The 26,149-nt window shown below is 42.6% G+C and overlaps 1 protein-coding gene across 2 annotated transcripts; it reads right to left on the bottom strand.

The window, feature by feature from the left end:
- Positions 1 to 3,764: 3,764 nt before the first annotated feature.
- LOC106604973 (E3 ubiquitin-protein transferase MAEA) lies at positions 3,765 to 26,061 on the bottom strand. 2 transcript variants are annotated; one of them, XM_014200144.2, is made up of 10 exons: positions 25,755 to 26,061; positions 25,461 to 25,573; positions 24,161 to 24,343; positions 23,616 to 23,819; positions 23,314 to 23,436; positions 23,140 to 23,216; positions 22,918 to 23,026; positions 16,059 to 16,192; positions 5,233 to 5,428; positions 3,765 to 5,128 (listed from the first exon to the last, which is right to left on the bottom strand). In XM_014200144.2, the coding sequence occupies exons 2-10, from the start codon at positions 25,527 to 25,529 to the stop codon at positions 5,033 to 5,035; spliced, it is 1,191 nt and encodes a 396-aa protein (XP_014055619.1). In that variant the 5' UTR covers positions 25,530 to 25,573; positions 25,755 to 26,061; the 3' UTR covers positions 3,765 to 5,032. The 2 variants fall into 2 exon arrangements, with proteins under 2 accessions (XP_014055619.1, XP_014055620.1); XM_014200145.2 differs by having other exon boundaries at positions 25,692 to 25,849.
- Between the last annotated feature and the right edge of the window lie 88 nt (positions 26,062 to 26,149).

Below are 26,149 nucleotides of genomic sequence, written 5' to 3'. Positions count from 1 at the left end.
AGACCTGCCGTTTTCAACTCTCTAGAGACAGCAGGAGCGGTAGAGATACTCTCAAAGATCGGCTATGAAAAAGCCAACTGACACTTACTCTTGTGTTACTGACTTGTTGCACCCTCGACAACTACTGTGATTATTATTATTTGACCATGCTGGTCATTTATGAACATTTGAACATCTTGGCCATGTGCTGTTATAATCTCCACCCGGCACAGCCAGAAGAGGACTGGCCACCCCTCATAGCCTGGTTCCTCTCTAGGTTTCTTCCTAGGTTTTGGCCTTTCTAGGGAGTTTTTCCTAGCCACCGTGCTTCTACACCTGCATTGCTTGCTGTTTGGGGTTTTAGGCTGGGTTTCTGTACAGCACTTTGAGATATCAGCTGACGTAAGAAGGGCTATATAAATACATTTGATTTGATTTAAGGAGCTGATTGGTCGGCCCCATTGATGATTGGAGCTCTGACCCCGCCCTCTCGTCTGGAGATACAACTGTTTTCAATTACCGACTCCTTCTGCAGCTTTAAAAGCCAGTGTTCCTTTGTTAGGAGGAGACAGAGTTTATTGGTATGTCCTGTGTTTTGTTGGTCTGTATGAATTTTTGTAAAGTATTTTGTAGCCGGTCCTGCTGATGTTTGTGCATGCCATAGGACTGTGTTTTTGATTAGTGAAATTGTTCACTTTAAGTTTGTATTATTGTTTCATTTGTTCCCAAAGGGGAAGGCACCTTTGGAGTGCTTAGGCAAGAGGCCTGCAGCATACATGTACCCGTAGTACATACTATGTCTATGCACACTAGGTAAGACCTGGGTGAACAATCCCCTGTATTTTGGTTGGTGCTAGGTAGGTAGGAGAGGGGGCTCTTTAACTTTTACTTTCTTTGCTTTGGTTCTGTCCAGCCCCTTTTCCCCAAATGACCGTGTGAAGGAAATACATTCCCTGTAAAAGGTAATATATTCTGCCTCTGTCATCCTTACCCGCACCTGCAGTCACATACCTCTTTCCCTCCACGGTGATTTGAGTGTAGCAGGGTGTTGCGTTCCCTCCTCCAAGAGGCGTGCGTAACAGTGCACCTGTGTAATGATAATGTTATGTGACTAGCACTTTTTACATGTTGCATTTCATATTTTTGTTCAGTATAGTATTTGGTATCTTTTAGTTGTCACTGTATAAGACTAAGCATAGGTGATTAGATGATGTTGAAGTTAAAATGGTGCTGGAATAGTGGCGGCAGCTCCTGTTTTCTTTGCGATTTGCGGTAACCACATGTTTGGTTGACTTTATTCTGCCACTGTCTTCTTACTGTCTCAGCCTTAGGCCTATATATCACGTGTCAAGGCATATTAACTAACTGTTTATAGAGCAAACAAACACAATTATTACAACACGTAGGTTGTAATATGGCTTTTTTCTGGATAGGCTTTCCCAGTGATTTTACACATGCACAACTACTACCCTTAAATGAACCCAGTGCTTTTGATAAACATGCTTCATATGGCTTTGAAAATTCAAACATATATTTTATAGAAAAGAGATGTTTATATGTTTCTGGATGATGAACCATGCTCCCTTATTGACAACATGACCCATCGCGCCTCCCTCTCCACTTTTGCCCGTTCACATCACGGTGCAGGGGAGAATGTCTGCCCCCTCTCATTGATGCCACGGAAGTTCAAGTCTTATTTGTGAACTTATATTAGTACACTCGTAACAACAAAGATTATAAAACTTCCGTTTGATCAAATAAGGCTCACGTATCAAAAGACAAATACATTTTTATCTTGACTAAATTTGACACTCATTGTGCCCAATAGAAAAACTCCTCACTTAATTAAGGATCTGATTAACGTGGAACAATTTTGGGCAGAGTAAACCTCACTTCGCCTCTTCCTCTCTTATACTGACGATTTGTCGCCACAGATTGTTTGTTTACGTTTCTACTGTTGTGGCTAGATGGAGTAGGCCTACATCTCCATCTAGTTTTCACGTTGGGGACCAGTTGACAATTGGGGACCACAGTTAACAATTGTAGCTAAGCCTAAACCGTTTCCTAATGTTACCCCAATTCTCCAAACCTGCAATGTTTATTATCCTAACCTGCTATGTAAACAAACCATATGTGCTGACATATCATCAGTATCACCACACTGGTCAGGATTTTCTGTAATAAAAGTCAGGTTTCAGTGGTTTCAAGCTTAGCTCAGTGGTTTAAGTGCTCATGTTCAAAATTGTATTACTAGTAAAACGCAACCCTGAAGAAGGAACTGTGTTGCGGAAACGTTGGTTATATTTACATAGTGTAGTATAGTCTCTGACTATATATACAAAAGTATGTGGACACCCCTTCAAATTGGTGGATTCAGCTATTTCAGCCACACCCGTTGCTGACAGGTGTATAAAATTGAGCACACAGCCGTGCAATCGCCATTGACAAACATTGGCAGTAGAATGGCCTTACTGAACAGCTGTGACGTTCAATGTGGCATCGTCATAGGATGCCACCTTTCCAACAAGTCAGTTCGTCAAAATTCTACCCTGTAAGTACTGCTATTGTGAAGTGGAAACGTCGAGGAGCAACAAAGGCTCAGCAGCCAAGTGGTAGGCCACACAAGCTCACAGAACGGGACTGTTGAAGCGCGCAGCGTGTAAAAATCGTCTGTCCTCTGTTGCAACACTCACTACTGAGTTCCAAACTGCCTCTGGAAGCAACATCAGCACAATAACTGTTCGTCGGGAACTTCATGAAGTGGGTTTCCATGGCTGAGCAGCCGCATACCAGACTAATATCCCCATGTGCAATGCCAAGCGTCAGCTAGTGTGGTAAAGTTCACCGCCATTAGACTCTGGAGCAGTGGAAAGGCATTCTCTGGAGTGATGAATCACGCTTCACCATCTGGCAGTTCGACAGATGAATCTGGCTTTGGCGGATTCCAGGAGAACTCTACCTGCCCCAATGCATAGTGCCAACTGTAAAGTTTGGAAGAGGAATAATGGTCTGGGGCTGTTTTTCAAGGTTTGGGCAAGCCCCCTTAGTTCCAGTGAAGGCAAATCTTAATGCTACAGCATACAATGACATCCTAGACAATGTGCTTCCAACTTGTGGCAACAGTTTGGGGAATGCCCTTTCCTGTTTCAGCTTGACAATGCCACCGTGCACAAAGTGGGCCTTCCCTGTGGCTCAGTTGGTAGAGCATGGTGTTTGCAATGGCAGCGTTGTGGGTTCGATTCCCACGGGGGGCCAGTACAACAAAAAAAAAATGCATGAAATGAAATTTATGAAAAAGCATCTGGATAAGAGCATCTGCTAAATGACAATTAAAAAAAAAAAAAAATACAGAAATGATTTGTTGAGATCGGTGTGGAAGAACTTGACTGGATTGCAGAGCCCTGACCTCAACCACATTGAACATCTTTGGGCTGAATTGGAATGTCGACTGCGAGCCAGGCCTAATCGCCCATCGCCCGACCTCACTAATGCTCTTGTGGCTGAATGGAAGCAAGTCCTCCAACATTTGGTTCTAGGGAAAGCCTTCCCAGAAGAGTGTTATAGCAGAAAAAGGGAGGACTAACTCCATATTAATGCCCATGATTTTGGAATGAGATATTCAAAGAGCAGGTGTCCACATGCTTTTGGTCATGTAGTTTATGTTGCCAATTGCCATTGATTTAATCTGGGTATGCATAACTCACTGTAATATTCAATCTGATAAAGCAGCACTTTAACTTCTATGGAGATGTTGGGTGGACAGAAAGAAAGACAGGACCCAAATGTAGTAAAACAATTTTATCATCAATAATTAATCTATCCTACCAATATAAACATGCATGATCAGTTTCTAAACAGTCTCTCTACAATAACAATACTAAACAGTTCAGAAGAAACCAACCAAGATGGAAAAAAAAGGTGGGAGAGATGGTAGGTACTGAAACATATGTTAAGGTGACCCTTGCACATTTCAAGGAACTCCTTGGACCAACTATAGCCCCTTGAGAAATCTGCAGCAATTTGTGTTAGTCATACAAAATGTCTTAAAATCGGCAATAGATAATACAAAATGAAGAGCAAAAAATATAATCAAGATTCTCTTTAATTACAATGCAATGTTCATCGTTGAAAGATATGTATGAAATTAAGAGTCAAAATACTAATTGACTATGTCAGAGTTGTTGAAATAAATACATATCAAAAGTACACTGATGAATTAACCCATCCTTCTGAAAAAAGTATTTTGTAAGTTACACCATTCGTCAAGGTCCACTTCGGGTGATGAGCAGACCTGGTATGTTCCCTTGTAAGACACAAATCCACAATGATACTCAAAAGTGTAGTAGAGTTTACATTAGGTCTGTGTACAAGGTTGCCATACCATATTTCAAGCAACAACAGTGAGACTGTTCAAGCCTGACCAGTGGAAGGTCTAGGGGGAGTTTTCTTAAAATGTTTCCTATAACATTTTGAAAGACCTGAATCTGCACACAAATGATCAACACGCTAGTATTTACATTCTCAAGTGTATCGTCCCAGATCTGCAATCAGATTTCACGGGGGGGACAAACACAATATTACCAATTTCAAGGTATTTCTATTTATCCCCCCCCACACACACACGGCTACACAGAAATTGTCAATTGTGCGCATCATGAAATGAGTGCCATCATGTAGCAAACACCAAGGTGATCAGCCTGTTATTCTGATTTTAAGTAAGTCTGATTTATCTAAGGTAAAAAGGCAAAAGATAAGCTCCTATTATCATATTGTAGCAACACCGAGTTATAATGCGCCACACTGCTGGTTGGACTACAAGTTAAATAAAAGTCAGAACATCAACACTTTAAATATAAAAGTCTGTTAATTAGTCCAGTTTCACAAATCTGCCCAAGGTGATTTTGGCCCTGTTCTCCATAGTGGGAGGTAGGTTTGGCAAGTTGGGGGGGGGGGCTGTGGGATGCGTTTGGCTGAGTCACATGGGGGCTGGAGGCTCTGCTGGGGGATCCACTGCAGAGGTGTATGCATCACATGAGATCCAGTATCCACCCCATCACATGATGTACACCTTCTCAGCCTGAGAGAAGTTGAAGACTTCTTTGGTTCTGGGGCAGATCACCTTGTCATCTTGGCGAATGGATAGAAGAGACTAGAAAAGGAAGGACAAATTATTAACATCAATAATAAATGAAAACAATTAATATTATTCCATTGCCATTGTAAATAAAAAATGTGTGGGATGTAGAGACTCACATTGTATCCATACACATAGCCGTTGGGCAGCATCATGGGTGGGTTGTTCTCGTTCATCACCTCCCCAGAGATTTTGCACACCAGACGGGAGTTGGCACAGTGTGCCATGGGCAGGGGCTGGGCCAGTTTGTTCAGGGACTTGCTGCACACGGGGCAGTCAGGGTTTATAGAGGTGCTATCTTCCTTATAGCACTGACTGGGAGCAGAAAGGTTAAGGGTTGAAATTTGATAATTTTGCTTTACATTCCATTACTTCACAGCTGGAGGTCTGTGGCAGAACACATTGAGCCACATTTTTAAGACTTATGTACCCTGATGTGCGGTTTTGGATAAGGTCTGCCATCACAACCAAAAGGAGACAGAAAGCGCATCAGCAAAAAAAGCAGACGACAGACCACTGCTCCCAAGTGGCGCAGCGGTGTAAGGCACTGCATCTCAGTGCTTGAGGCGTCACTACAGACACCCTGATTCAAATCCAGGCTCTATCACAACCGGCCGTGATTGGGAGTCCCATAGGGTGGCGCACAATTGGCCCAGCGTCGTCCAGGTTTGGCTGGTGTAGGCCGTCATTCTAAATAAGAATTTGTTCTTAACTGATTTGCCTAGTCAAATAAATAACTTGTGGACTTGTTTAAGTGCTGGTGTGCGTTTTTGTTGCTAGCATTACTTTGCTACCTGCCAACTTTAGTTTTTACATTTTAATTACCGTTTTATATTTGAATTTTTCCCCTCGCTCGACTTGTTTCATTCAACTTTTTCACTCCGGACGCTTTATCTGGACGTGGTTCTACAGGACCTCCACCAGCCGAAGCTAAGTAGTAACATTAACATTATGCCTTCTAATTGCAGTTGCTGTACTCATAATATACAGGAACAATCGCCTTATGGTGAGGATAGCCGTGCTGCAAGCCCAGCTTCAGACGCAATCGCTAGGCAAGGGTAATTTAAGTGTAGGAAACGATGAAATAGCGTCTGTGCCACAAATAAGTACAGAAAATAGTATAAATCCCCTCGCACAGTCCCCGCAACCGGACAATTTTCTCATGGCTTCTGGAAGGAAATGCTGTAGGAATGCTCAACTGGTGTCGCTCATTCAGCCGACAGAAACTTTCAACCGGTTCTCCCCATTAAGCAACGAGTCGGAGTCAGAGGCTAAGCCTTCTCTGGTCTCTCTTCCACCCGTTATGGGGTCTGAGACGCTGAAGCCTCCCAAAATTAGCTCTGACAAATTGAAAACCCTAGTCATTGGCGACTCCATTACACGCAGTATTAGACTTAAAAAGAATCATCCAGCGGTCATACACTGCTTACCAGGGAGCAGGGCAACTGATGTTAAGGCTAATCTGAAGATGGTGCTGGCTAAAGCTAAAACTGTGAGTAGAGGTCGACCGATTAATCGGAATGGACGATTAATTAGGGCCGATTTCAAGTTTTCATAACAATCGGAAATTGGTATTTTTGGACGCCGATTTGGCTGATTTTTTCTTTTTTCTTTCTTTACACCTTTATTTAACTAGGCAAGTCAGTTAAGAACACATTCTTATTTTCAATGACGGCCTAGGAACGGTGGTTTAACTGCCTTGTTCAGGGGCAGAACGACAGATTTTTACCTTGTTAGCTCGGGGATTCAATCTTGCAACCTCACGGTTAACTAGTCCAACGCTCTAACCACCTGCTTTACATTGCACTCCACGAGGAGCCTGCCTGTTACGCGAATGCAGTAAGAAGCCAAGGTAAGTTGCTAGCTAGCATTAAACGTATCTTATAAAAAACAATCAGTCAATCATAATCACTAGTTAACTACACATGGTTGATGATATTACTAGTTTATCTAGCCTGTCCTGCGTTGCATAAAATCGCTTAGGTACACGTTGCTCCAACTTGTACCTAACCATAAACATCAATGCCTTTCTTAAAATCAATACACAATAATATATATTTTAACCTCTCAATTATTTTAAGAATTATAGATACAGACCTCCTCTATGCACTCGATATGTCCGATTTTAAAATAGCTTTTTGGTGAAAGCACATTTTGCAATATTCTAAGTACATAGCCCAGGCATCACGGGCTCGCTATTTAGACACCCGGCAAGTTTAGCACTCACCATAATCATATTTACTATTATAAAAGTTTGATTACCTTTTGTTGTCTTCGTCAGAATGCACACCCAGGACTGCTACTTTAATAACAAATGTTGGTTTGGTCCAAAATAATCCATCGTTATATCCGAATAGCGGCGTTTTGTTCGTATGCGTTCCAGACACTATCCGAAATAGTAAAGAAGTGTCGCGCGCATGGCGCAATTCGTGACAATAAAATTCTAAATATTCCATTACCGTACTTTCGAAGCATGTCAACCGCTGTTTAAAATCAATTTTTACGACATTTTTCTCGTAGAAAAGCGATAATATTCCGACAGGGAATCTCCTTTTCGGCAAACAGAGGAAAAAATCCCAAAGGCGGGGGCGGTCGGGGTCACGCGCATAAGCCCAGTGTCCCTTGATCGGCCACTTGAGAAAGGCGATAATGTGTTTCAGCCTGGGGCTGGGATGACGACATTCTGTTTTTTCCCGGGCTCTGAGCGCCTATGGACGACGTGGGAAGTGTCACGTTAGAGCAGAGATCCTTAGTAAATGATAGAGATGGAAAAGAAGTTCAAGAAATGGTCAGACAGGCCACTTCCTGTAAAGGAATCTCTCAGGTTTTAACCTGCCATTTGAGTTCTGTTATACTCACATTCACCTTTTAAACAGTTTTAGAAAATTTAGGGTGTTTTCTATCCATATGTAATAAGTATATGCATATTCTAGTTACTGGGTAGGAGTGGTAACCAGATTAAATCGGGTATGTTTTTTATCCAGCCGTGTCAATACTGCCCCCTAGCCCTAACAGGTTAAACATGCATATTTAGTTAATATTGCCTGCTAACATTAATTTATTTTAACTAGGGAAAATGTGTCACTTCTCTTGCAACAGAGTCAGGGTATATGCAGCAGTTTGGGCCGCCTGGCTCGTTGTGAACTGTGAAGACTATTTCTTCCTAACAAAGACAGCCGACTTCGCCAAACGGGGGATGATTTAACAAAAGCGCATTTACGAAAAAAGCACAATCGTTGCACGAATGTACCTAACCATAAACATCAATGCCTTTCTTAAAATCAATACACAGAAGTACATATTTTTAAACCTGCATATTTACCTAAAAGAAATCCAGGTTAGCAGGCAATATTAACCAGGTGAAATTGTGTCACTTCTCTTGCGTTCATTGCACGCAGAGTCAGGGTATATGCAACAGTTTGGGCCGCCTGGCTCGTTGCGAACTCATTTGCCAGAATTTTATGTAATTATGACATAACATTGAAGGTTGTGCAATGTAACAGGAATATTTAGACTTAGGGATGCCACCCGTTAGATAAAATACGGAACGGTTCCGTATTTCACAGAAAGAATAAACGTGATAGTTTCCGGATTCTAGCATATTAATGACCTAAGGCTCGTATTTCTGTGTGTTATTATGTTATAATTAAGTCTATGATTTGATAAAGCAGTCTGACTGAGCGATGGTAGGCACCAGCAGGCTCGTAAGCATACATCCAAACAGCACTTTCGTTTTGCCAGCAGCTCTTCGCAATGCTTCAAGCATTGCGCTGTTTATGACTTCCAGCCTATCAACTCCCGAGATTAGGCTGGTGTAACCCATGTGAAATGGCTAGCTAATCGCGTTTCAAACGTCCCTTGCTCTGCATGGGTAACGCTGCTTCGAGGGTGGCTGTTGTCGATGTGTTCCTGGTTCGAGCCCAGGTAGGAGCGAGGAGAGGGACGGAAGCTATACTGTTACACTGGCAATACTAAAGTGCCTATAAGAACATCCAATAGTCAAAGGTATATGAAATACAAATCGTATAGAGAGAAATAGTCCTATAATTCCTATAATAACTACAACCTAAAACCTCTTACCTGGGAATATTGAAGACTCATGTTAAAAGGAACCACCAGCTTTCATATGTTCTCATGTTCTGAGCAAGGAATTTAAATGTTAGCTTTCTAACATGGTATATATTGCACTTTTACTTTCTTCTCCAACACTTTGTTTTTGCATTATTTAAACCAAATCGAACATGTTTCATTATTTATTTAAGGCTAAATTGATTTTATTGATGTATTATATTAAGTTAAAATAAGTGTTCATCAGTATTGTTGTAATTGTCATTATTACAAATACATTTAGGGGAAAAAAATCGGCTGATTAATCGGCATCGGATTTTTTTGGGGCCCGCCAATAATCGGTATCGGCGTTGAAAAATCATAATCGGTCGACCTCTAGTAGAGAGTATAGGGATATTGTTATCCACGTCGGAACCAACGATGTTAGGATGAAACAGTCAGAGGTCACCAAGCACAACATAGCCTCAGCACGTAAATCAACTAGAAAGATGTGTCGGCATCGAGTAATTGTCTCTGGCCCCCTCCCAGTTAGGGGGAGTGATGAGCTCTACAGCAGAGTCTCACAACTCAATCGCTGGTTGAAAACTGTTTTCTGCCCCACCTAAAAGATAGAATTTGTAGATAAATGGCCCTCTTTCTGGGACTCACCCACAAACAGGACCAAGCCTGGCCTGCTGAGGAGTGATGGGCTCCATCCTAGCTGGAGGGGTGCTCTCATCTTATCTATGAAAATAGACAGGGCTCTAACTCCTCTAGCTCCACGTGCAGGCCAGGCAGCAGGATGTCAGCCAACCTGCCAGCTTAGTGGATTCTGCCACTAGCAGTCAGTGTAGTCTGCTCAGCTATCCCCATTGAGACCGTGTCTGTGCCTCGATCTAGGTTGGGCAAAACTAAACATGGCAGTGATCGCTTTAGCAATCTCACTGGAATAAAGACCTCCTCCATTCCTGTCATTATTGAAAGAGATTGTGATATCTCACGTCTCAAAATAGGGCTACCTAATGTTAGATCCCTCACTTCCAAGGCAGTTATAGTCAATGAACTAATCACAGATCATAATCTTGATGTGATTGGGTTAGGGTTAGGTATTTCGCCAAAGATCAGTTGTCCTGAGTCTGCACAACTCTGCCAGAACCTAGGATCAAGGGAGACACTCAAGTTTTTTATTACTATATCTCTTGACACATTGATGAAAATAGTCATGGCCTCTAAACCTTCAAGTTGCATACTGGAACCTATTCCAACTAAACCAATGAAAGAGCTGCTTCCTGTGCTTGGCCCTCCTATGTTGAACATAATAAACGCCTCCCTATCCACCAGATGTGAACCAAACTCACTAAAAGTGGCAGTAATAAAGCCTCTCTTGAAAAAGCCAAACCTTGACCCAGAAAATATAAAAAACTATCAGCCTATATCACATCTGCCATTCCTCTCAAAACATTTTGAAGAAGCTGTTGCGCAGCAACTCACTGCCTTCCTGAAGACTAACAATGTATACGAAATGCTTCGGTCTTGTTTTAGACCCCATCATAGCACTGAGACTGCACTCGTGAAGGTGGTAAATTAACTTTTAATGGCGTCAGACCAAGGCTCTGCATCTGTCCCCATGGTCCTAGACCTTAGTGCTGCTTTTGATACCATCAATCACCACATTCTTTTGAAGAGATTGGAAACCCAAATTTGTAAATTTCGGTGTTCCTCAAGGTTCCGTTTTAGGACCTATTGTTTTCACTATATAGTTTATCTCTTGGTGATGTCATTCGGAAACATAATGTTAACTTTCACTGCTATGTGGACAATACACAGCTGTACATTTCGATAAAACATGGTGAAGCCCCAAAATAGCCCTCCGTGGAAGCCAGTGTTTCGGACAGAAGGTAGTGGATGGCGGCAAATGTTTTACTTTAAACTCGGACAAAACAGAGATGGTAGTTCTAGGTCCCAAGAAACAAAGAGATCTTTTGTTGGATCTGACAATTAATCTTGATGGCTGTACAGTAGTCTAAAAAAAACTGTAAAGGACCTCGGCATTACTCTGGACCCAGATCTCTCTTTTGACGAACATATCAAGACTGTTTCAAGGACAGCTTTTTTCCATCTACGTAACATTGCAAAAATCTGAAACTTTCTGTCCAAAAATGTATCCATGCTTTTGTGACTTCTAGATTAGACTACTGCAATGATCTACTTTCCAGCTACCCGGATAAAGCACTAAATCAACTTAATTTAGTTCTAAACACGGAAGCAAGAATCTTGACAAGAACCAAAAATAATGTATCATATTACTCCCATGCTAGCCTCTCTTCACTGGCTTCCTGTTAAGGCAAGGGCTGATTTCAAGGTTTAACTGCTAACCTACAAAGCACTACATGGAATTGCTCCTATCTATGTTTCCGATTTGGTCCTGCCGTACATACCTACACGTACGCTACAGTCACAAGATGCAGGCCCCCCAATTGTCCCTAGAATTTCTAAGCAAACAGCTGGAGGCAGGTCTTTCTCCTATAGAGCTCCATTTTTATGGAATGGTCTGCCTATTCATGTGAGAGACGCAGACTCGGTCTCGACCTTTAAGTCTTTATTGAAGACTCATCTCTTCAGTTGGTCATATGATTGAGTGTAGTCTGGCCCAGGGGTGTGAAGGTGAACGGAAAGGCACTGGAGCGACGAACCACCCTTGCTGTCTCCGCCTGGCCGGTTTCCCTCTCGCCACTGGGATTCTCTGCCTCTAACCCTATTACGGGGCTGAGTCACTGGCACTCTTCCATGCCATCCCTAGGAGCGGTGCGTCACTTGAGTGGGTTGAGTCTCTGACGTGATCTTCCTTTTCGGGTTGGCGCCCCCCCTTGAGTTCGTGCCGTGGGGAAGATCTTCGTGGGCTATACTCTGCCTTGTCTCAGGGTAGTAAGTTGGTGGTTGAAGATATCCCTCTAGTGGTGTGGGGGCTGTGCTTTGGCAAAGTGGGTGGGGTTATATCCTGCCTGGTTGGCCATGTCCGGGGGTATAGTCGGACGGGGCCATAGTGTCTCCCAACCCCTACTGTCTCAGCCTCCAGTAATTATGCTGCAATAGTTTGTGTCGGGGGGCTAGGGTCAGTCTGTTATATCTGGAGTATTTCTCCTGTCTTATCCGGTGTCCTGTGTGAATTTAAGTAAGCTCCCTCTAATTCTCTCGCTCTCTCTCTCTCTCAGAGGCCATGAGCCCTAGGACCATGCCTCAGGACTACCTGGCCTGATGACTCCTTGCTGTCCCCAGTCTACCTGGTCATGCTGCTGCTCCAGTTTCAACTGTTCTGCCTGCGGCTATGGAACCCTGACCGGTTCACCGGACGTGCTACCTTGTCCCGGACCTGCTGTTTTCAACTCTCTCTCTACCGCACCTGCAGTCTCTAACTCTGAATGATTGGCTATGAAAAGCCAACTGACATTTACTCCTGAGGTGCTGACATGTTGCACCCTCTACAACCACTGTGATTATTATTATTTTACCCTGCTGGCCATCTATGAACGTTTCAACATCTTGGCCATGTACTGTTATAATCTCCACCCGGCACAGCCAGAAGAGGACTGGCCACCCCTCATAGCCTGGTTCCTCTCTAGGTTTCTTCCTAGGTTCCTGCCTTTCTAGGGAGATTTTCCTAGCCACCGTGCTTCTACATCTGCATCGTTGCTGTTTGGGGTTTTAGGCTGGGTTTCTGTATAGCACTTTGTAACATCGGCTGATGTACAGTGGGGGAAAAAAGTATTTGATCCCCTGCTGATTTTGTACGTTTGCCCACTGATAAAGAAAGGATCAGTCTATAATTTTAATGGTAGGTTTATTTGAACAGTAAGAGACAGAATAACAACAAAAATATCCAGAAAAATGCATGTCAAAAATGTTATAAATTGATTTGCATTTTAACCTGTTAGGGCTAGGGGGCAGCATTTGCACGTCTGGATAAAAAAAATGTACCCGATTTAATCTGGTTACTAATCCTACCCAGTAACTAGAATATGCATATACTTATTATATATGGATAGAAAACACTCTAAAGTTTCTAAAACTGTTTGAATGGTGTCTGTGAGTATAACAGAACTCATTTGGCAGGCAAAACCCTGAGACATTTTCTGACAGGACGTGGATACCTGATGTGTTGTATTGACTTTAAACCTATCCCATTGAAAAACACAGGGGCTGAGGAATATTTTGGCACTTCCTATTGCTTCCACTAGATGTCACCAGCCTTTACAAAGTGTTTTGAGTCTTCTGGAGGGAGATCTGACCGAACAAGAGCCATGGAACGATGATGTCCCTCCCATTAGACACCTGGCGCGCGAGTTCATGTTGGGTACCCTCGTTCCAATACGTTATAAAAGAGTATGCATTCGTCCACCTTGAATATTATTCATGTTCTGGTTAAAAAAGGCCCTAATGATTTATGCTATACAACGTTTGACATGTTTGAACGAACGTAAATATATGTTTTCCCCTCGTTCATGACGAGAAGTCCGGCTGGCTTAGATCATGTGCTAACAAGACGGAGATTTTTGGACATAAATGATGAGCTTTTTTGAACAAAACTACATTCGTTATGGACCTGTGATACCTGGAAGTGACATCTGATGAAGAGAATCAAAGGTAATGGATTATTTACATAGTATTTTCGATTTTAGATCTCCCCAACATGACGTCTAGTCTGTATCGCGAACGCGTATTTTTCTGGGCGCAGTGCTCAGATTATTGCAAAGTGTGATTTCCCAGTAAGGTTATTTTTAAATCTGGCAAGTTGATTGCGTTCAAGAGATGTAAATCTATAATTCTTTAAATGACAATATAATATTTTACCAATGTTTTCTAATTTTAATTATTTAATTTGTGACGCTGACTTGACTGCCGGTTATTGGAGGGAAACGATTTCCTCAACATCAATGCCATAGTAAAACGCTGTTTTTGGATATAAATATGAACTTGATAGAACTAAAAATGCATGCATTGTCTAACATAATGTCCTAGGAGTGTCATCTGATGGAGATTGTAAAAGGTTAGTGCATCATTTTAGCTGGTTTTATGGTTTTGGTAACCCTGTCTTTGACTTGACAAAACATTACACACAACTCTTGTAAATGTACTGTCCTAACATACTCTAAATGTATGCTTTCGCCGTAAAACCTTTTTGAAATCGTAAAACGTGGTTAGATTAAGGAGATGTTTATCTTTCAAATGGTGTAAAATAGTTGTATTTTTGAAAAATTTGAATTTTGACATTTATTTGGATTCAAATTTGCCGCTCTTGAAATGCACCTGCTGTTGATGGAGTGCACCACGGGTGGCACGCTAGCGTCCCACCTAGCCCATAGAGGTTAATGAGGGAAATAAGTATTTGACTCCCTCTCAATCAGAAAGATTTCTGGCTCCCAGGTGTCTTTTATACAGGTAACGAGCTGACATTAGGAGCACACTCTTAAAGGAGTGCTCCTAACCGCAGCTTGTTACCTGTAAAAAAGACACCTGTCCACAGAAGCAATCAATCAATCAGATTTCAAACTCTCCACCATGGCCAAGACCAAAGAGCTCTCCAAGGATGTCAGGGACAAGATTGTAGACCTACACAAGGCTGTATTGGGCTACAAGACCATCGCCAAGACGCTTGGTGAGAATGTGACAACATTTGGTGCAATTATTCGCAAATGGAAGAAACACAAAAGAACTGTCAATATCCCTCGGCCTGGGGCTCCATGCAAGATCTCACCTCGTGGGGTTGCAATGATCATGAGAACGGTGAAGAATCAGCCAAGAACTACACGGGAGGATCTTGTCAATGATCTCAAGGCAGCTGGGACCATAGTCACCAAGAAAACAATTGGTAACACACTACGCCGTGAAGGACTGAAATCCTGCAGCGCCCGCAAGGTCCCCCTGCTCAAGAATACATGTACATGCCCATCTGAAGTTTGCCAATGAACATCTGAATGATTCAGAGGACAACTGGCGAAAGTGTTGTGGTCAGATGAGACCAAAATGGAGCTCTTTCCCATCAACTCAACTCGCCGTGTTTGGAGGAGGAGGAATGCTGCCTATGACCCCAAGAACACCATCTCCACCGTCAAACATGGAGGTGGAAACATTATGCTTTGGGGGTGTTTTTCTGCTAAGGGAACAGGCAACTTCACCGCATCAAAGGGACGATGGATGGGGCCATGTACCGTCAAATCTTGGGTGTGAACCTCCTTCCCTCAGCCAGGGCATTGAAAATGGGTCGTGGATCGGTATTCCAGCATGACAATGACCCAAAACACACGGCCAAGGCAACAAAGGAGTGGCTCAAGAAGAAGCACATTAAGGTCCTGGAGTGGCCTAGCCAGTCTCCAGACCTTAATCCCATAGAAAATCTGTGGAGGGAGCTGAAGGTCCGAGTTGCTAAACATCAGCCTCGAAACCTTAATGACTTGGAGAAGATCTGCAAAGAGGAGTGGGACAAAATCCCTCCTGAGATGTGTGCAAACCTGGTGGCCAACTACAAGAAACGTCTGACCTCTGTGATTGCCAACAAGGGTTTTGCCACCAAGTACTAAGTCATGTTTTGCAGAGGGGTCAAATACTTATTTCCCTCATTAAAATGCAAATCATTTTATAACATTTTTGACATGTGTTTTTCTGGATTTTTTTGTTCTTATTCTGTCTCTCACTGTTCAAATAAACCTACCATTAAAATTATAGACTGATCATTTCTTTGTAAGTGGGCAAACGTACAAAATCAGCAGGGGATCAAATACTTTTTTCCCCCACTGTAAAAAGAGCTCCATAAATACATTTGATTGATTGATTAAATAAAAAATTATGTTCCAGCCCGAAATAGCAAAACTAAGGAGCACAGAGCGGTGACCAGAAAGGATACGGAGTTTTGATAGCAGACAAGCCGGCCTGGAGTGTGATGGTAAACACAGAGTTGTTGCCCAGCTGATGTAATCTGTAGTTGTCGTATCTGAACTGTTGGATCAGCATTTTCCAGCGGGCTGGATCCAGGAGATCCTGTGAGGGTTGATTGACAAAGAGATAATCAGACCATATTTTTTTAATTTAACCTTTATTTAACCAGGTAGGCTAGTTGAGAACAAGTTCTCATTCACAACTGCGACCTGGCCAAGCTAAAGCAGAACAGTGCGACAAAAACAACAACACAAGAGTTACACATGAACAAACGTACAGTCAATAACACAATAGAAAAATCTATGTACAGTGTGTGCAAATGTAGAAGATTAGGGAGGTAAGGCAATAAATAATAATAATGTAATGTAATTGTAATAATTACAATTTAGCATTAACACTGGAGTGATAGATGTGCAGATGATAATGTGCAAGTAGAGATACTGGGGTGCAAAAGAGCAAAACGATAACTAACAATGTGGGGATGAGGTAGTTGGGTGTGCTATTTACAGATGGGCTGTGTACAGGTACAGTGATCAGTAAACTGCTCTAACAGCTGATGCTTAAAGTTAGTATATGGGGCTTTGGTGACAAAACGGATGGCACTGTGATAGACTACATCCTGTTTGCTGAGTAGAGTGTTGGAGGCTATTTTGTAAATGACATCGCCAAAGTCAAGGATCGGTAGGATAGTCAGATTTACGAGGGTATGTTTGGCAGCATGAGTGAAGGAGGCTTTGTTGCGAAATAGGATGCCGATTCTAGATTTAATTTTGGATTGGAGATGCTTAATGTGAGTCTGGAAGGAGAGTTTACAGTCTAACCAGACACCTAGGTATTTGTAGTTGTCCACATATTCTAAGTCAGAACCTTCCAGAGTAGTGATGCTAGTCGGGCGGGCGGGTGCGGGCAGCATTCGGTTGAAGAGCATGCATTTAGTTTTACTAGCGTTTAAAAGCAGTTGGAGGCCACGGAAGGAATGTTGTATGGCATTGAAGCTAGTTTGGAGGTTAACAGTGTCCAAAGAAGGGCCAGATGTATACAGATCATGGGTCTACAGTATTTTGACATACACAAAGTAGGGATTTAACGATTCACAGATACGCATCGGTCCCGATCCAAATTAAGCATGCATCAGTAAGAAAACCGACTCTTTTTTCTGTCTTATTCCGAAAATAACTCTAATCTTTTCTGACTGAATTGATGCATTCTCTCCTTCAGCCGAACACACTTTTATGCATGTAACTGCGTATGACATTGACCTACAACTCAGATAACTGTGCTCACAGTGCGGGAGACGCAGCTGCGCGGCACCTTCAGATGTTTGTAAATTGGTTTTCGCAATATTAAGTCATAGGCTTTATTAATTGAGGGACAACTAATGTAATTTCCTGGGTCATTGTTACCAAATGCCCTGTAGAAAATTGTGTTTTACCGGCAGAGCTGTGGTAGGCTACCGGAGTAGCCACAACTCACATCCTGCTGATTGTACATCTTAACTGCTGATTGGGACTTTTCTACTGCCAGGTTCCCAATATAAAATATTTTTTACATTTTTGCAAATGTATAAAGCATTTAAAACAGAAATACCTTATTTACATAAGCATTCAGACTCTTTGCTATGAGACTCGAAATTGAGCTCAGGTGCATCCTGTTTCCATTGATCATCCTTGAGATGATTCTACAACTTGGAGTCCACCTGTGAGTAATTCAACTGATTGGACATGATTTGGAGAGGCCTGTCTATATAAGGTCCCAAGGTTAACAGCGCATGTCAGAGCAAAAACCAAGCCACGAGGTCGAAGGAATTGTCCATATAGAGCTCTGAGACAGGATGGTGTCGAGGCACAGATCTGGGGAAGTGTACCAAAAAATGTCTGCAGCATTGATGGTCCCCAAGAACACAGTGGCCTCCATCATTCTTAAATAGAAGAAGTTTAGAACCACCAAGACTCTTCCTAGAGCTGGCCGCCCAGCCAAACTGAGTAAACGGGGGAGAAGGGCCTTGGTCAGAGAGGTGACCAAGAACCCAATGGTCACTGACAGAGCTCCAGAGTTCCTCTGTGGAGATGGGAGAACCTTCCGGGAGGACAACCATCTCTGCAGCACTCCTCCAACCAGCCTTTATGGTAGAGTGGACAAACAGAAGCCACTCCTCAGTAAAAGGCACATGACAGCCATCTTACAGTTTGCCAAAAGGCACCTAAAGGACTCAGAACATGGGGAAACAAGATTCTCTGCTCTGATGAAACCAAGATTGAACTCTTTGGCCTGAATGCCAAGCGCCACGTTTGGAGGAAACCTGGCAGCATCCCAAAGTACAGAGAGATCCTTGGTGAAGCATGGTGGTGGCAGCATCATCATCCTGTGGGGATGTTTTTCAGCGGCAGGGACTGGGAGACTAGTCAGGATCGAGGGAACGATGAACGGAGCAAAGTACAGAGAGATCCTTGATGAAATCCTACTGGTGGTGTGATGGTGTGGGGATGCTCTGCTGGTGACACTGTCAGTGATTAAGGCACACTTAACCAGCATGGCTACCACAGCATTCTGCAGCGATACGGCATCCCATCTGATTTGCGCTTAGTGGGACTATCATTTGTTTTTCAACAGGACAATGACCCAACACACCTCCTGGCTGTGTAAGAGCTATTTTACCAAGAAGGCACATGATGGAGTGCTGCATCAGATGACCTGGCCTCCACAATCAACCAACCTCAACCCAATTGAGATGGTTTGGGATGAGTTGGACTGCAGAGTGAAGGAAAAGCAGCCAACAAGTGCTCAGCATATGTGGAAACTCCTTCAAGACTGTTGGAAAAGCATTCTAGGTGAAGCTGGTTGAGAGAATGCCAAGAATGTGCAAAGCTGTCATCAAGGCAAAGGGTGGCTACTTTGAATAATCTAAAATATATGTATTTGTTTAACACTTTTTAGGTTGCTACATGATTCTATATGTGTTACTTCATAGTTTTGATGTTTTCACTATTCTACAATGTAGAAAATAGTAAAAATAAAGAAACCCTTTAACGAGTAGGTGTGTCTAAACTTTTGACTGTTACTTTAAGTCAAAACTGTAACTAGGCCACTCAGGAACATTCCTTGTCATCTTGCTAAGAAACTCCAGTGTATATTTGGCATATCTTTATTTTATTTTTTTTTGGGGGGGGTTATTGTCCTGCCAAAAAGGTGGATTTCCCTACTGGTGCCTATTGGAAAGCAGGCAACCAGGTTTTCCTCTAGCGTTTTGCCTTTGCTTAGCTCTACTCTGTTGTTTTTTTATCCTAAAAAACTACCTAGTTCTTGCCGATGACAAGCATACCCATAACATGATGCAGCCACCACCATGCTTGAAAATATGAAGAATGTTAAGACCGCTGCATGCTTCCCAACCGAAACAGTTTATGTATTTTGGGACCTTTTCCTTCATTTTGTTTTTTGGCTAGGGTTTTGTCGACTGTTCAGGCACACTTTCCTTTCTCAAGGCCAACCTAACTTTGAGAGCCGAAGTCTACGCCTCTTCGTCCGTGATTGGTCAACTGTAGGGGTGATGCGAATTTATTCTTCTTGACGATTAACATGGCGAACGACAACTTCAAGCATCGATTGACAGGAGGTAGAGAAGTACCTTCACCAATACGATTCTAGCCATACATGCATTATATAAAGACCAGCATGTAAACGCCAATTCATTTAGAGATTTCGGAGCATGCTCGGGTCCGACCCAACCACTTATTCGAAAAAGTGGAGTAGGGTTAGCGACAAGTTCAAGGCAAAGAAACAAGGATCGCAGTGGAGATGCTGGCCGTGGAGATGCTGCCTGCTTGTTTGGCACGTGAAGCATGGGAAGACTGAAAGCAAAATGCGGTCTTCACAAAAGAATGAGCTATGTTGTTGTATTTTCCATTGTAGTCGACAAGAAGAGTAGCCATGTTTTGCTAACAAAAGCTAGCGCTAGCTACTTGGCTGGCTAGTGGCTAGCTAGCCTAGCAGCAGAGAAAACAAGCCATCTAACTAAAGATCTTTACGACTTTAACAAATATCATTTTATCAGAGAAAGAAAATCATAAGCTTCAAAATTGGTAACACCGAAGTCAAAGTTTTGTAGCAAGGTCCAACCAGTCAAAATGTTGCAAACGTTTGAGCAGAGTTGAGTAGCTAGGCCAGGCCTACTGAACTCTGCTCAAACGTTGGCAACAGTATATAGTCTATTGTCTCGATTCATGATATTTGATGTTTATTGATCATGTGTACTAAATAGCCATCTACTTTATTTTTCAAGGAACAAACACCAGTGAATGGACCGTACCTGGTTGTTCACCGGCCCCAAGCACTACCTCTGCTCCCAGTAGTGACTGGTTATAGGCCCCTAGCCCATCTCCCACACTGAGCTAGCATGCACAATTTGAAACAATCTCCATTCAGATCCTGGGAAGCTCTATCCTATCACCTCCAGTACCTTCTCCACTGGCTTGCACCTCCCAAATGCCAGAGCAGCAGCAAGGGTGTGAGAAGGAAGAAAAGAGCTGCAGACTCGAAGGCATTGAAGACAGATGTCAAGATGTGGAGTACGTCATGCACCGAGCCACCAGCTTGTACCAGAGGTAAATACATAATATAATTTCAACCTATCCATTATGGATCACCTTTCCTCTCATCCTTTTTCCTCCTCCAGACACTCCTAATTCCCCACCCCCCCTCTTCGCATCCTCTCCACAGGGCCCTGTACCTATAGCTGATTTCATGGATGAATTCCTACCAAAACTCCAGGAATTCAATCACCAGCTGCATGAGTTCGTGCATGACCTCAGGAGGACATGGACCGAACAACCGGGACCACAGTGAAATGAACAACTTGTTCTGTTGATGTTCAGACATCTCAAGAGTCAAGACAATAGACACTTTCATTTTATTCCAGACACTCGTTTACATGTCTGTTCATAGCAGACACTGTTTTACTCATTTCCCTAAAATATTTCTAGTGCTCATTAATATTTGTATTGTGGTTTACTTTCAAAGCCCAGAAGCAAAAATAAAGGTTTATTTTTGTGTGCTGAAAAAGCTGTTGGCATTTCTTTATCTCAATACAAGGTGCTTCAATGCATTATATTTTAACATAAAGTGCTGACAAAGTACAGAAGAGCTGTGTGCCACAGACTTTTCAGGCTTCCTTCTACTTGTGGCGTAGTTCAATATAATCGAAATTACCCCACACAGACATCAGGCTTCATTTTATTAACAAGAATAAAACTCCACATTGTAGTACAAAGTACTTTGGTTCACAGTGCACACAAATAACTGAGTCTATGCATCCATCAAGGGGCGTGTATGTGAGAAGTCCAAACAAAGATCTATTATGCATCATTGATGGCCTTGGGCTGAGTTGTCCTCTCCTAACCATGTCTTCCTGCTATGGAAGAGCTTCCCACTTGTTTAACTTGCAAGCCATGTCACACTGGCTCTTCAAGATGGTTGTGTCAGGGGACAACCCTCTTCCACTCTCCAGGTTGGTAGTTGCCAGAAGGGAGGGGGTGTCAACAAAAGAGGGAGCCACGATTCTTGCGTTTGGCTCATGAGCTTATTCTGTGGAGGACAGGTAGTTCTGGAGGGCAACAGAAGCCCTTAGCCTTTTCAGGGGTAAACTCGATTAGGCAAACAAGAATCCTCATCCTAGCAGCCATGATCCTGAATGCATTATCTGACTCTCCGACAAAGAGTGGCGGTAGTTTCAGGTACCCTCAGGTTCATTTAGACGGACACCTGTGAGTGAGAGGTAACAAGATAATACACATATTGTAAACAAAAACACCATACCATTTTCCAGAAACCATACTCCAAACGCCTTGATAAAATGGCAGTTCTCATATAGAGGTGAATACAAGCATGCATTAACAAGGGAAATTAGAAACAGAAAAAGTGAAACTGTTTCCAACATGCTATTATCAACATACCTGAATAAGGGTGCATGCAGTTCTCATGTAGGGGGATGCTATCTCCCAGGAAAACATAAGAACTTGGCATTGTGGTACCTGGCAGGATAGCTTGCGGTGGATAAATCGAGGGTCTTCTGCAGCAGTTTGGACCCAAATTAACTCTTGAAACACTCACCATAATTCTCTCGGCCATATACCCCTACATCCACAATTGTGAACATGTAGCGAGCATCTTCTCAGTCTCCGTATCTCGCCTATCATGTGTTGCTTTGTACAGCATATCTAGATCCCGGGAATTTGCACAACGCCAGTCAAGTGTCTCTCTGTGTAGTCTTATTCTCCAGCACGTGTCTTCCTTGTTTGGCCGTAGATGGCTATTACCAGCTCATCCCCCTCTACTGTACCGGGGTAATAATGCCACTTTTCCTCCTCTTTCTTTTCATACGAACGTCTTTTTAGGGAGCAAGCGAGCACTCTCGTTGCGCCCACCCCCAATTCAATAGTGGTAGATGCTCAGTCTGCCCTATGGCTCAGCTCACACACTACATCATTCTCACACACACACAGCTCAGAGAAGTCAGCTAAGACAGACCCAGCTCAGCTCCTGAGCTCCATGAGCATAAGATATTAATTTAGTGTGAAAAATTAATGTGTTCATGCAACAATTGTTAATGCATTGAATCATTTCGAACCGCATCAAATAGTTTCAAATTAAAAGTATAATTCCTGTATCGGAGTCCATATATCTAGATGCGTATCGAATTGTGATTGTAAGGAAGGGGGATACCTAGTCAGTTGTAACACTGAATGTATTCAACTGAAATGTGTCTTCCGCATTTAACCCAACAAAGGAGGCATATGCGAGATACACACTAGAGATCACTACTATGGTATTACCTTATAAGGGGAGATATGGGTGTCTGAGGGGAACGCCAGCATGCCCATAACCTGCCGCACTTCGTCCAGCTGACCCCCCTCCGCTTGGCTGAAGTGCTTCCGCGCATGTCTGTGAAAAACATGGTACATGATTGTTCTCATTTCAACTATGAATACATGTTTCAACATTAACCTGAATATTTTAATATAGGATGTGCTATGGCAGTATAAACAGATTCCTACCTGACAGCGTCCATGCGCTTGTTCTGTCGGATGAGCTCGATAAACTCCTGGATTCGCAGGCTAAACTCCAAGCAGCTCTGGAAGGAGAAGCATCAATGAGTTCATATACAACGTAATGTATGAGACACTGCCATTGTGATCTACTAACAGACATGGCATAATCCCCTGGCTCACCTTCATCTTGCGGAGGCGTGATTTGTTGTCATGGCACCAGGCCAAACAGGTGGCTGTTTCCTGTCGCTCCAGTGACTCCTCCACCTCTTTGGCTGTGAGGAACATCTCAATGTTGACCAGGTCCTGGAAAGCGGGGTTATGTCAAATAGAGACAGCACACGTAGTTCTCTAAGCAATTGAAATACTAGGAGCTCTACAAGCAATTTGAGATACCACAGAAGTCACTTTCTGTAAGGAATAAGGAACTCGATTGTAGCTTCCATGTATAAGATGACATGTTGACAGATAGAAGTGGGATGCACCTCAATGCCACTTTGCCGTGCCAGTTTGACCGCTGTGTTGTAATAGCCACACCGCAGCAAGTGTTCTACCATCATGCGGTCCATTCGTTTCTTCTTCCAGACGTTGACGCCTGCTGGCTGGTCGCTGCTATGTTCCTTCAGGTGTTCAATCCTCCGCTTACACAGCTTAGCACTCTCATCCTCAGCCTGGATGGACTCAGCAGCCTACACAACATCTACCATTTAGATTTTGTATACTTACAACATGCAGTATCTCTGCTCTTGCTGGGTCCTCTCTTTGTATTGTATTTTACTGCTATATTTTTCTACTAACTTTCATGATGATGAATCATTATTCTGTCTTGGAAATCGCTCAATAAACATACAGTATTTGACATGTGCTTGGATTTGAAAACATGTAAAGTTGGCTTATTTTCAGAAATTCTCCCTGAAATAGCAGTAGCTAAGCTATCTGGGGTTGGAGGAGGAATACCATAAAAACAAAATGAAAAATGCACAGCAACATTCCAATTCTAATTGTTCTGAGAGCAACTGGGTGAACCTACCTTTCTCTTCAGGGCACTGAGCTTCTCCACCACCCCATCCAGAAGGGACACCACAGAATCCACCACTGGGAAACTGCTGAGGGTCTTCTCCAGCTCTGCCACCACCATGGTTACGTGACTCGTCTCCCGGTCAATGTTCTTCTGTGCAGCTCTGAAGCGCTTGTTCAGAGTTTCATATGGTACCTGTACAAATGAACAATGCAAAACCTAAGTGAGGTGGTTTCGGTAGTACATTCTGACCATCTAATAATCATTCTTTGGCTGAAGTTTCCAATTATTTGGCCCATAACTTGAGAACATATCCTCCAATATGACACTTTCCAACCAATCACTAAGGCATCATCACAGAACTGCAATCTTACAAAACCGTCTAATTATGCTAACATATCTACTCAAATGGCATACAACTACTCTTGCAACCCTTAATGAATTAAATTACTATTCTGATAAAATGGCCACTAACAAAGCAAATATTAGCAGTATGGCAGCAGCCACAGACCAATAGTGTCGCAGTGTGATATGGCTGCAGACTGAATCTTCTCAGCCATATTGAGGTAGTACCTTGAGGACATAGCGCTTTTTCCCTATCGAGCAATCTAGCTAGCGCAATCTTGCTATAGCTACTAGTCACGTACATAACATAATTATACAGCTACAAACGATCAACTGACTAGTATGCATCATGTTGCTTTGGATTTACTAGAGAGCTAACTACCTCGCAGCTGGTGACGACCCTTCATGCCATGTTGATTTCACTAGCTATGGTGAATTTGGAAACAAACGTGAATAGCTAACGTTACATGTCTCTATTAGCTAGTTAACTAACGTAGCTACATTTATTTAAGACAGCAAATTGTTAGCTATGAATAGGTGACTTCCCACGCCACAGAAGAATATCGACGGAGAACCAGGTAACGTTAACTTAGTTAAAGTTTGCTAGTTAATCAGCTATGTTGATACCTAGCTAGGCTAAACTGGCTGGCTAGCAAAATTAATGACTACGAAATTATCTGTTTAACTAACAAAGTTAGTAAATAACCCCCAATCGTCTCTATAATTGACTATCAACTAATAGGTTCAGATTGGTGTATCTGACCACACCATCAAATCTGTTCGCATTAACCTTCACCATCTGACATCAGCCGTTTTTTAATTAACCAACTTGCCCCCTGGCGTCGCTAGTTAACGTTAGTTAGTCATCCAAATAATCGAAATTAGTGCCTAGTTTGACAAATCTGAAGCTCGTGCCTGCATCATGATCGATTCGTCTCGATATTCGTTCAAATAAGCATTTTCAAACCTTCAAAGTGGGATATTCTTGAACCTTCAGAGACATGGAGAGTTGGGCAGCTGTCTCTTGCACCGCCATCTTCGTTTGTGAATTTCTCCAGATATTTTCATTGAGCCAGATAGCTGCAAAAAGGTATAACGTACGTATCGTTAGGATCGTAAGAAAATCCATACGTAAATTATTAGGATTGTAAGAAAAACCATGCATGAAACGTAAACGTGAAATTTCATCTGAACATACAAACACCATGTTACGATTATGGACGAACAAATCTTGTCTTGCAATTCTGACCTACAAAAATACCTTTCAGAGTTTTGGCAGTTTCATCTCACCAACAACAAAAAAAGTACACCAAACAGCTTGTGAGGAGTGCTATGCAAACAAGCATAACGCAGCATAAAAAAACGGAAGTCAGGGAAACCGGAAAGAGATATCCTGGACGTTTTCAAGTTAAAAGTCTCAATTTTCTATTACTCGTCAGCTGAATTTACTTCACATTTAGGTAGATCATGTAATGGATTTGTTTGCCAGTTTAAGTCTAGATAGCATTAGGCTGTGTTATGCCTAAAACAGTGAAGTTTCAGTCCTCTAGATGTATCACTATAGCATGGGCATATCTGGGTGACGTGTACATCCCCATGCATGCACCTTATCAAAACATGACTATCAATATTGCACCATACCATTCTCTAGGATTT

This window comes from Salmo salar, chromosome ssa05 (genome assembly GCF_905237065.1).
Source record: "Salmo salar chromosome ssa05, Ssal_v3.1, whole genome shotgun sequence".
Taxonomy (NCBI): Eukaryota; Metazoa; Chordata; class Actinopteri; order Salmoniformes; family Salmonidae; genus Salmo; species Salmo salar.
This window is presented reverse-complemented; position numbering and strand designations above follow the sequence as displayed.

Coding starts and splice junctions, on each gene's coding strand:
- LOC106604973 (XM_014200144.2), bottom strand. CDS start 25,529: ATGGCGGTGCAAGAGACAGCTGCCCAACTCTCCATGTCTCTGAAGGTT. Junction 24,344..25,460: donor AAGAATATCCCACTTTGAAG/GTTTGAAAATGC, acceptor TCATTTGTACAG/GTACCATATGAAACTCTGAA. Junction 16,193..22,917: donor CCCATATCTCCCCTTATAAG/GTAATACCATAG, acceptor CAACCCTCACAG/GATCTCCTGGATCCAGCCCG.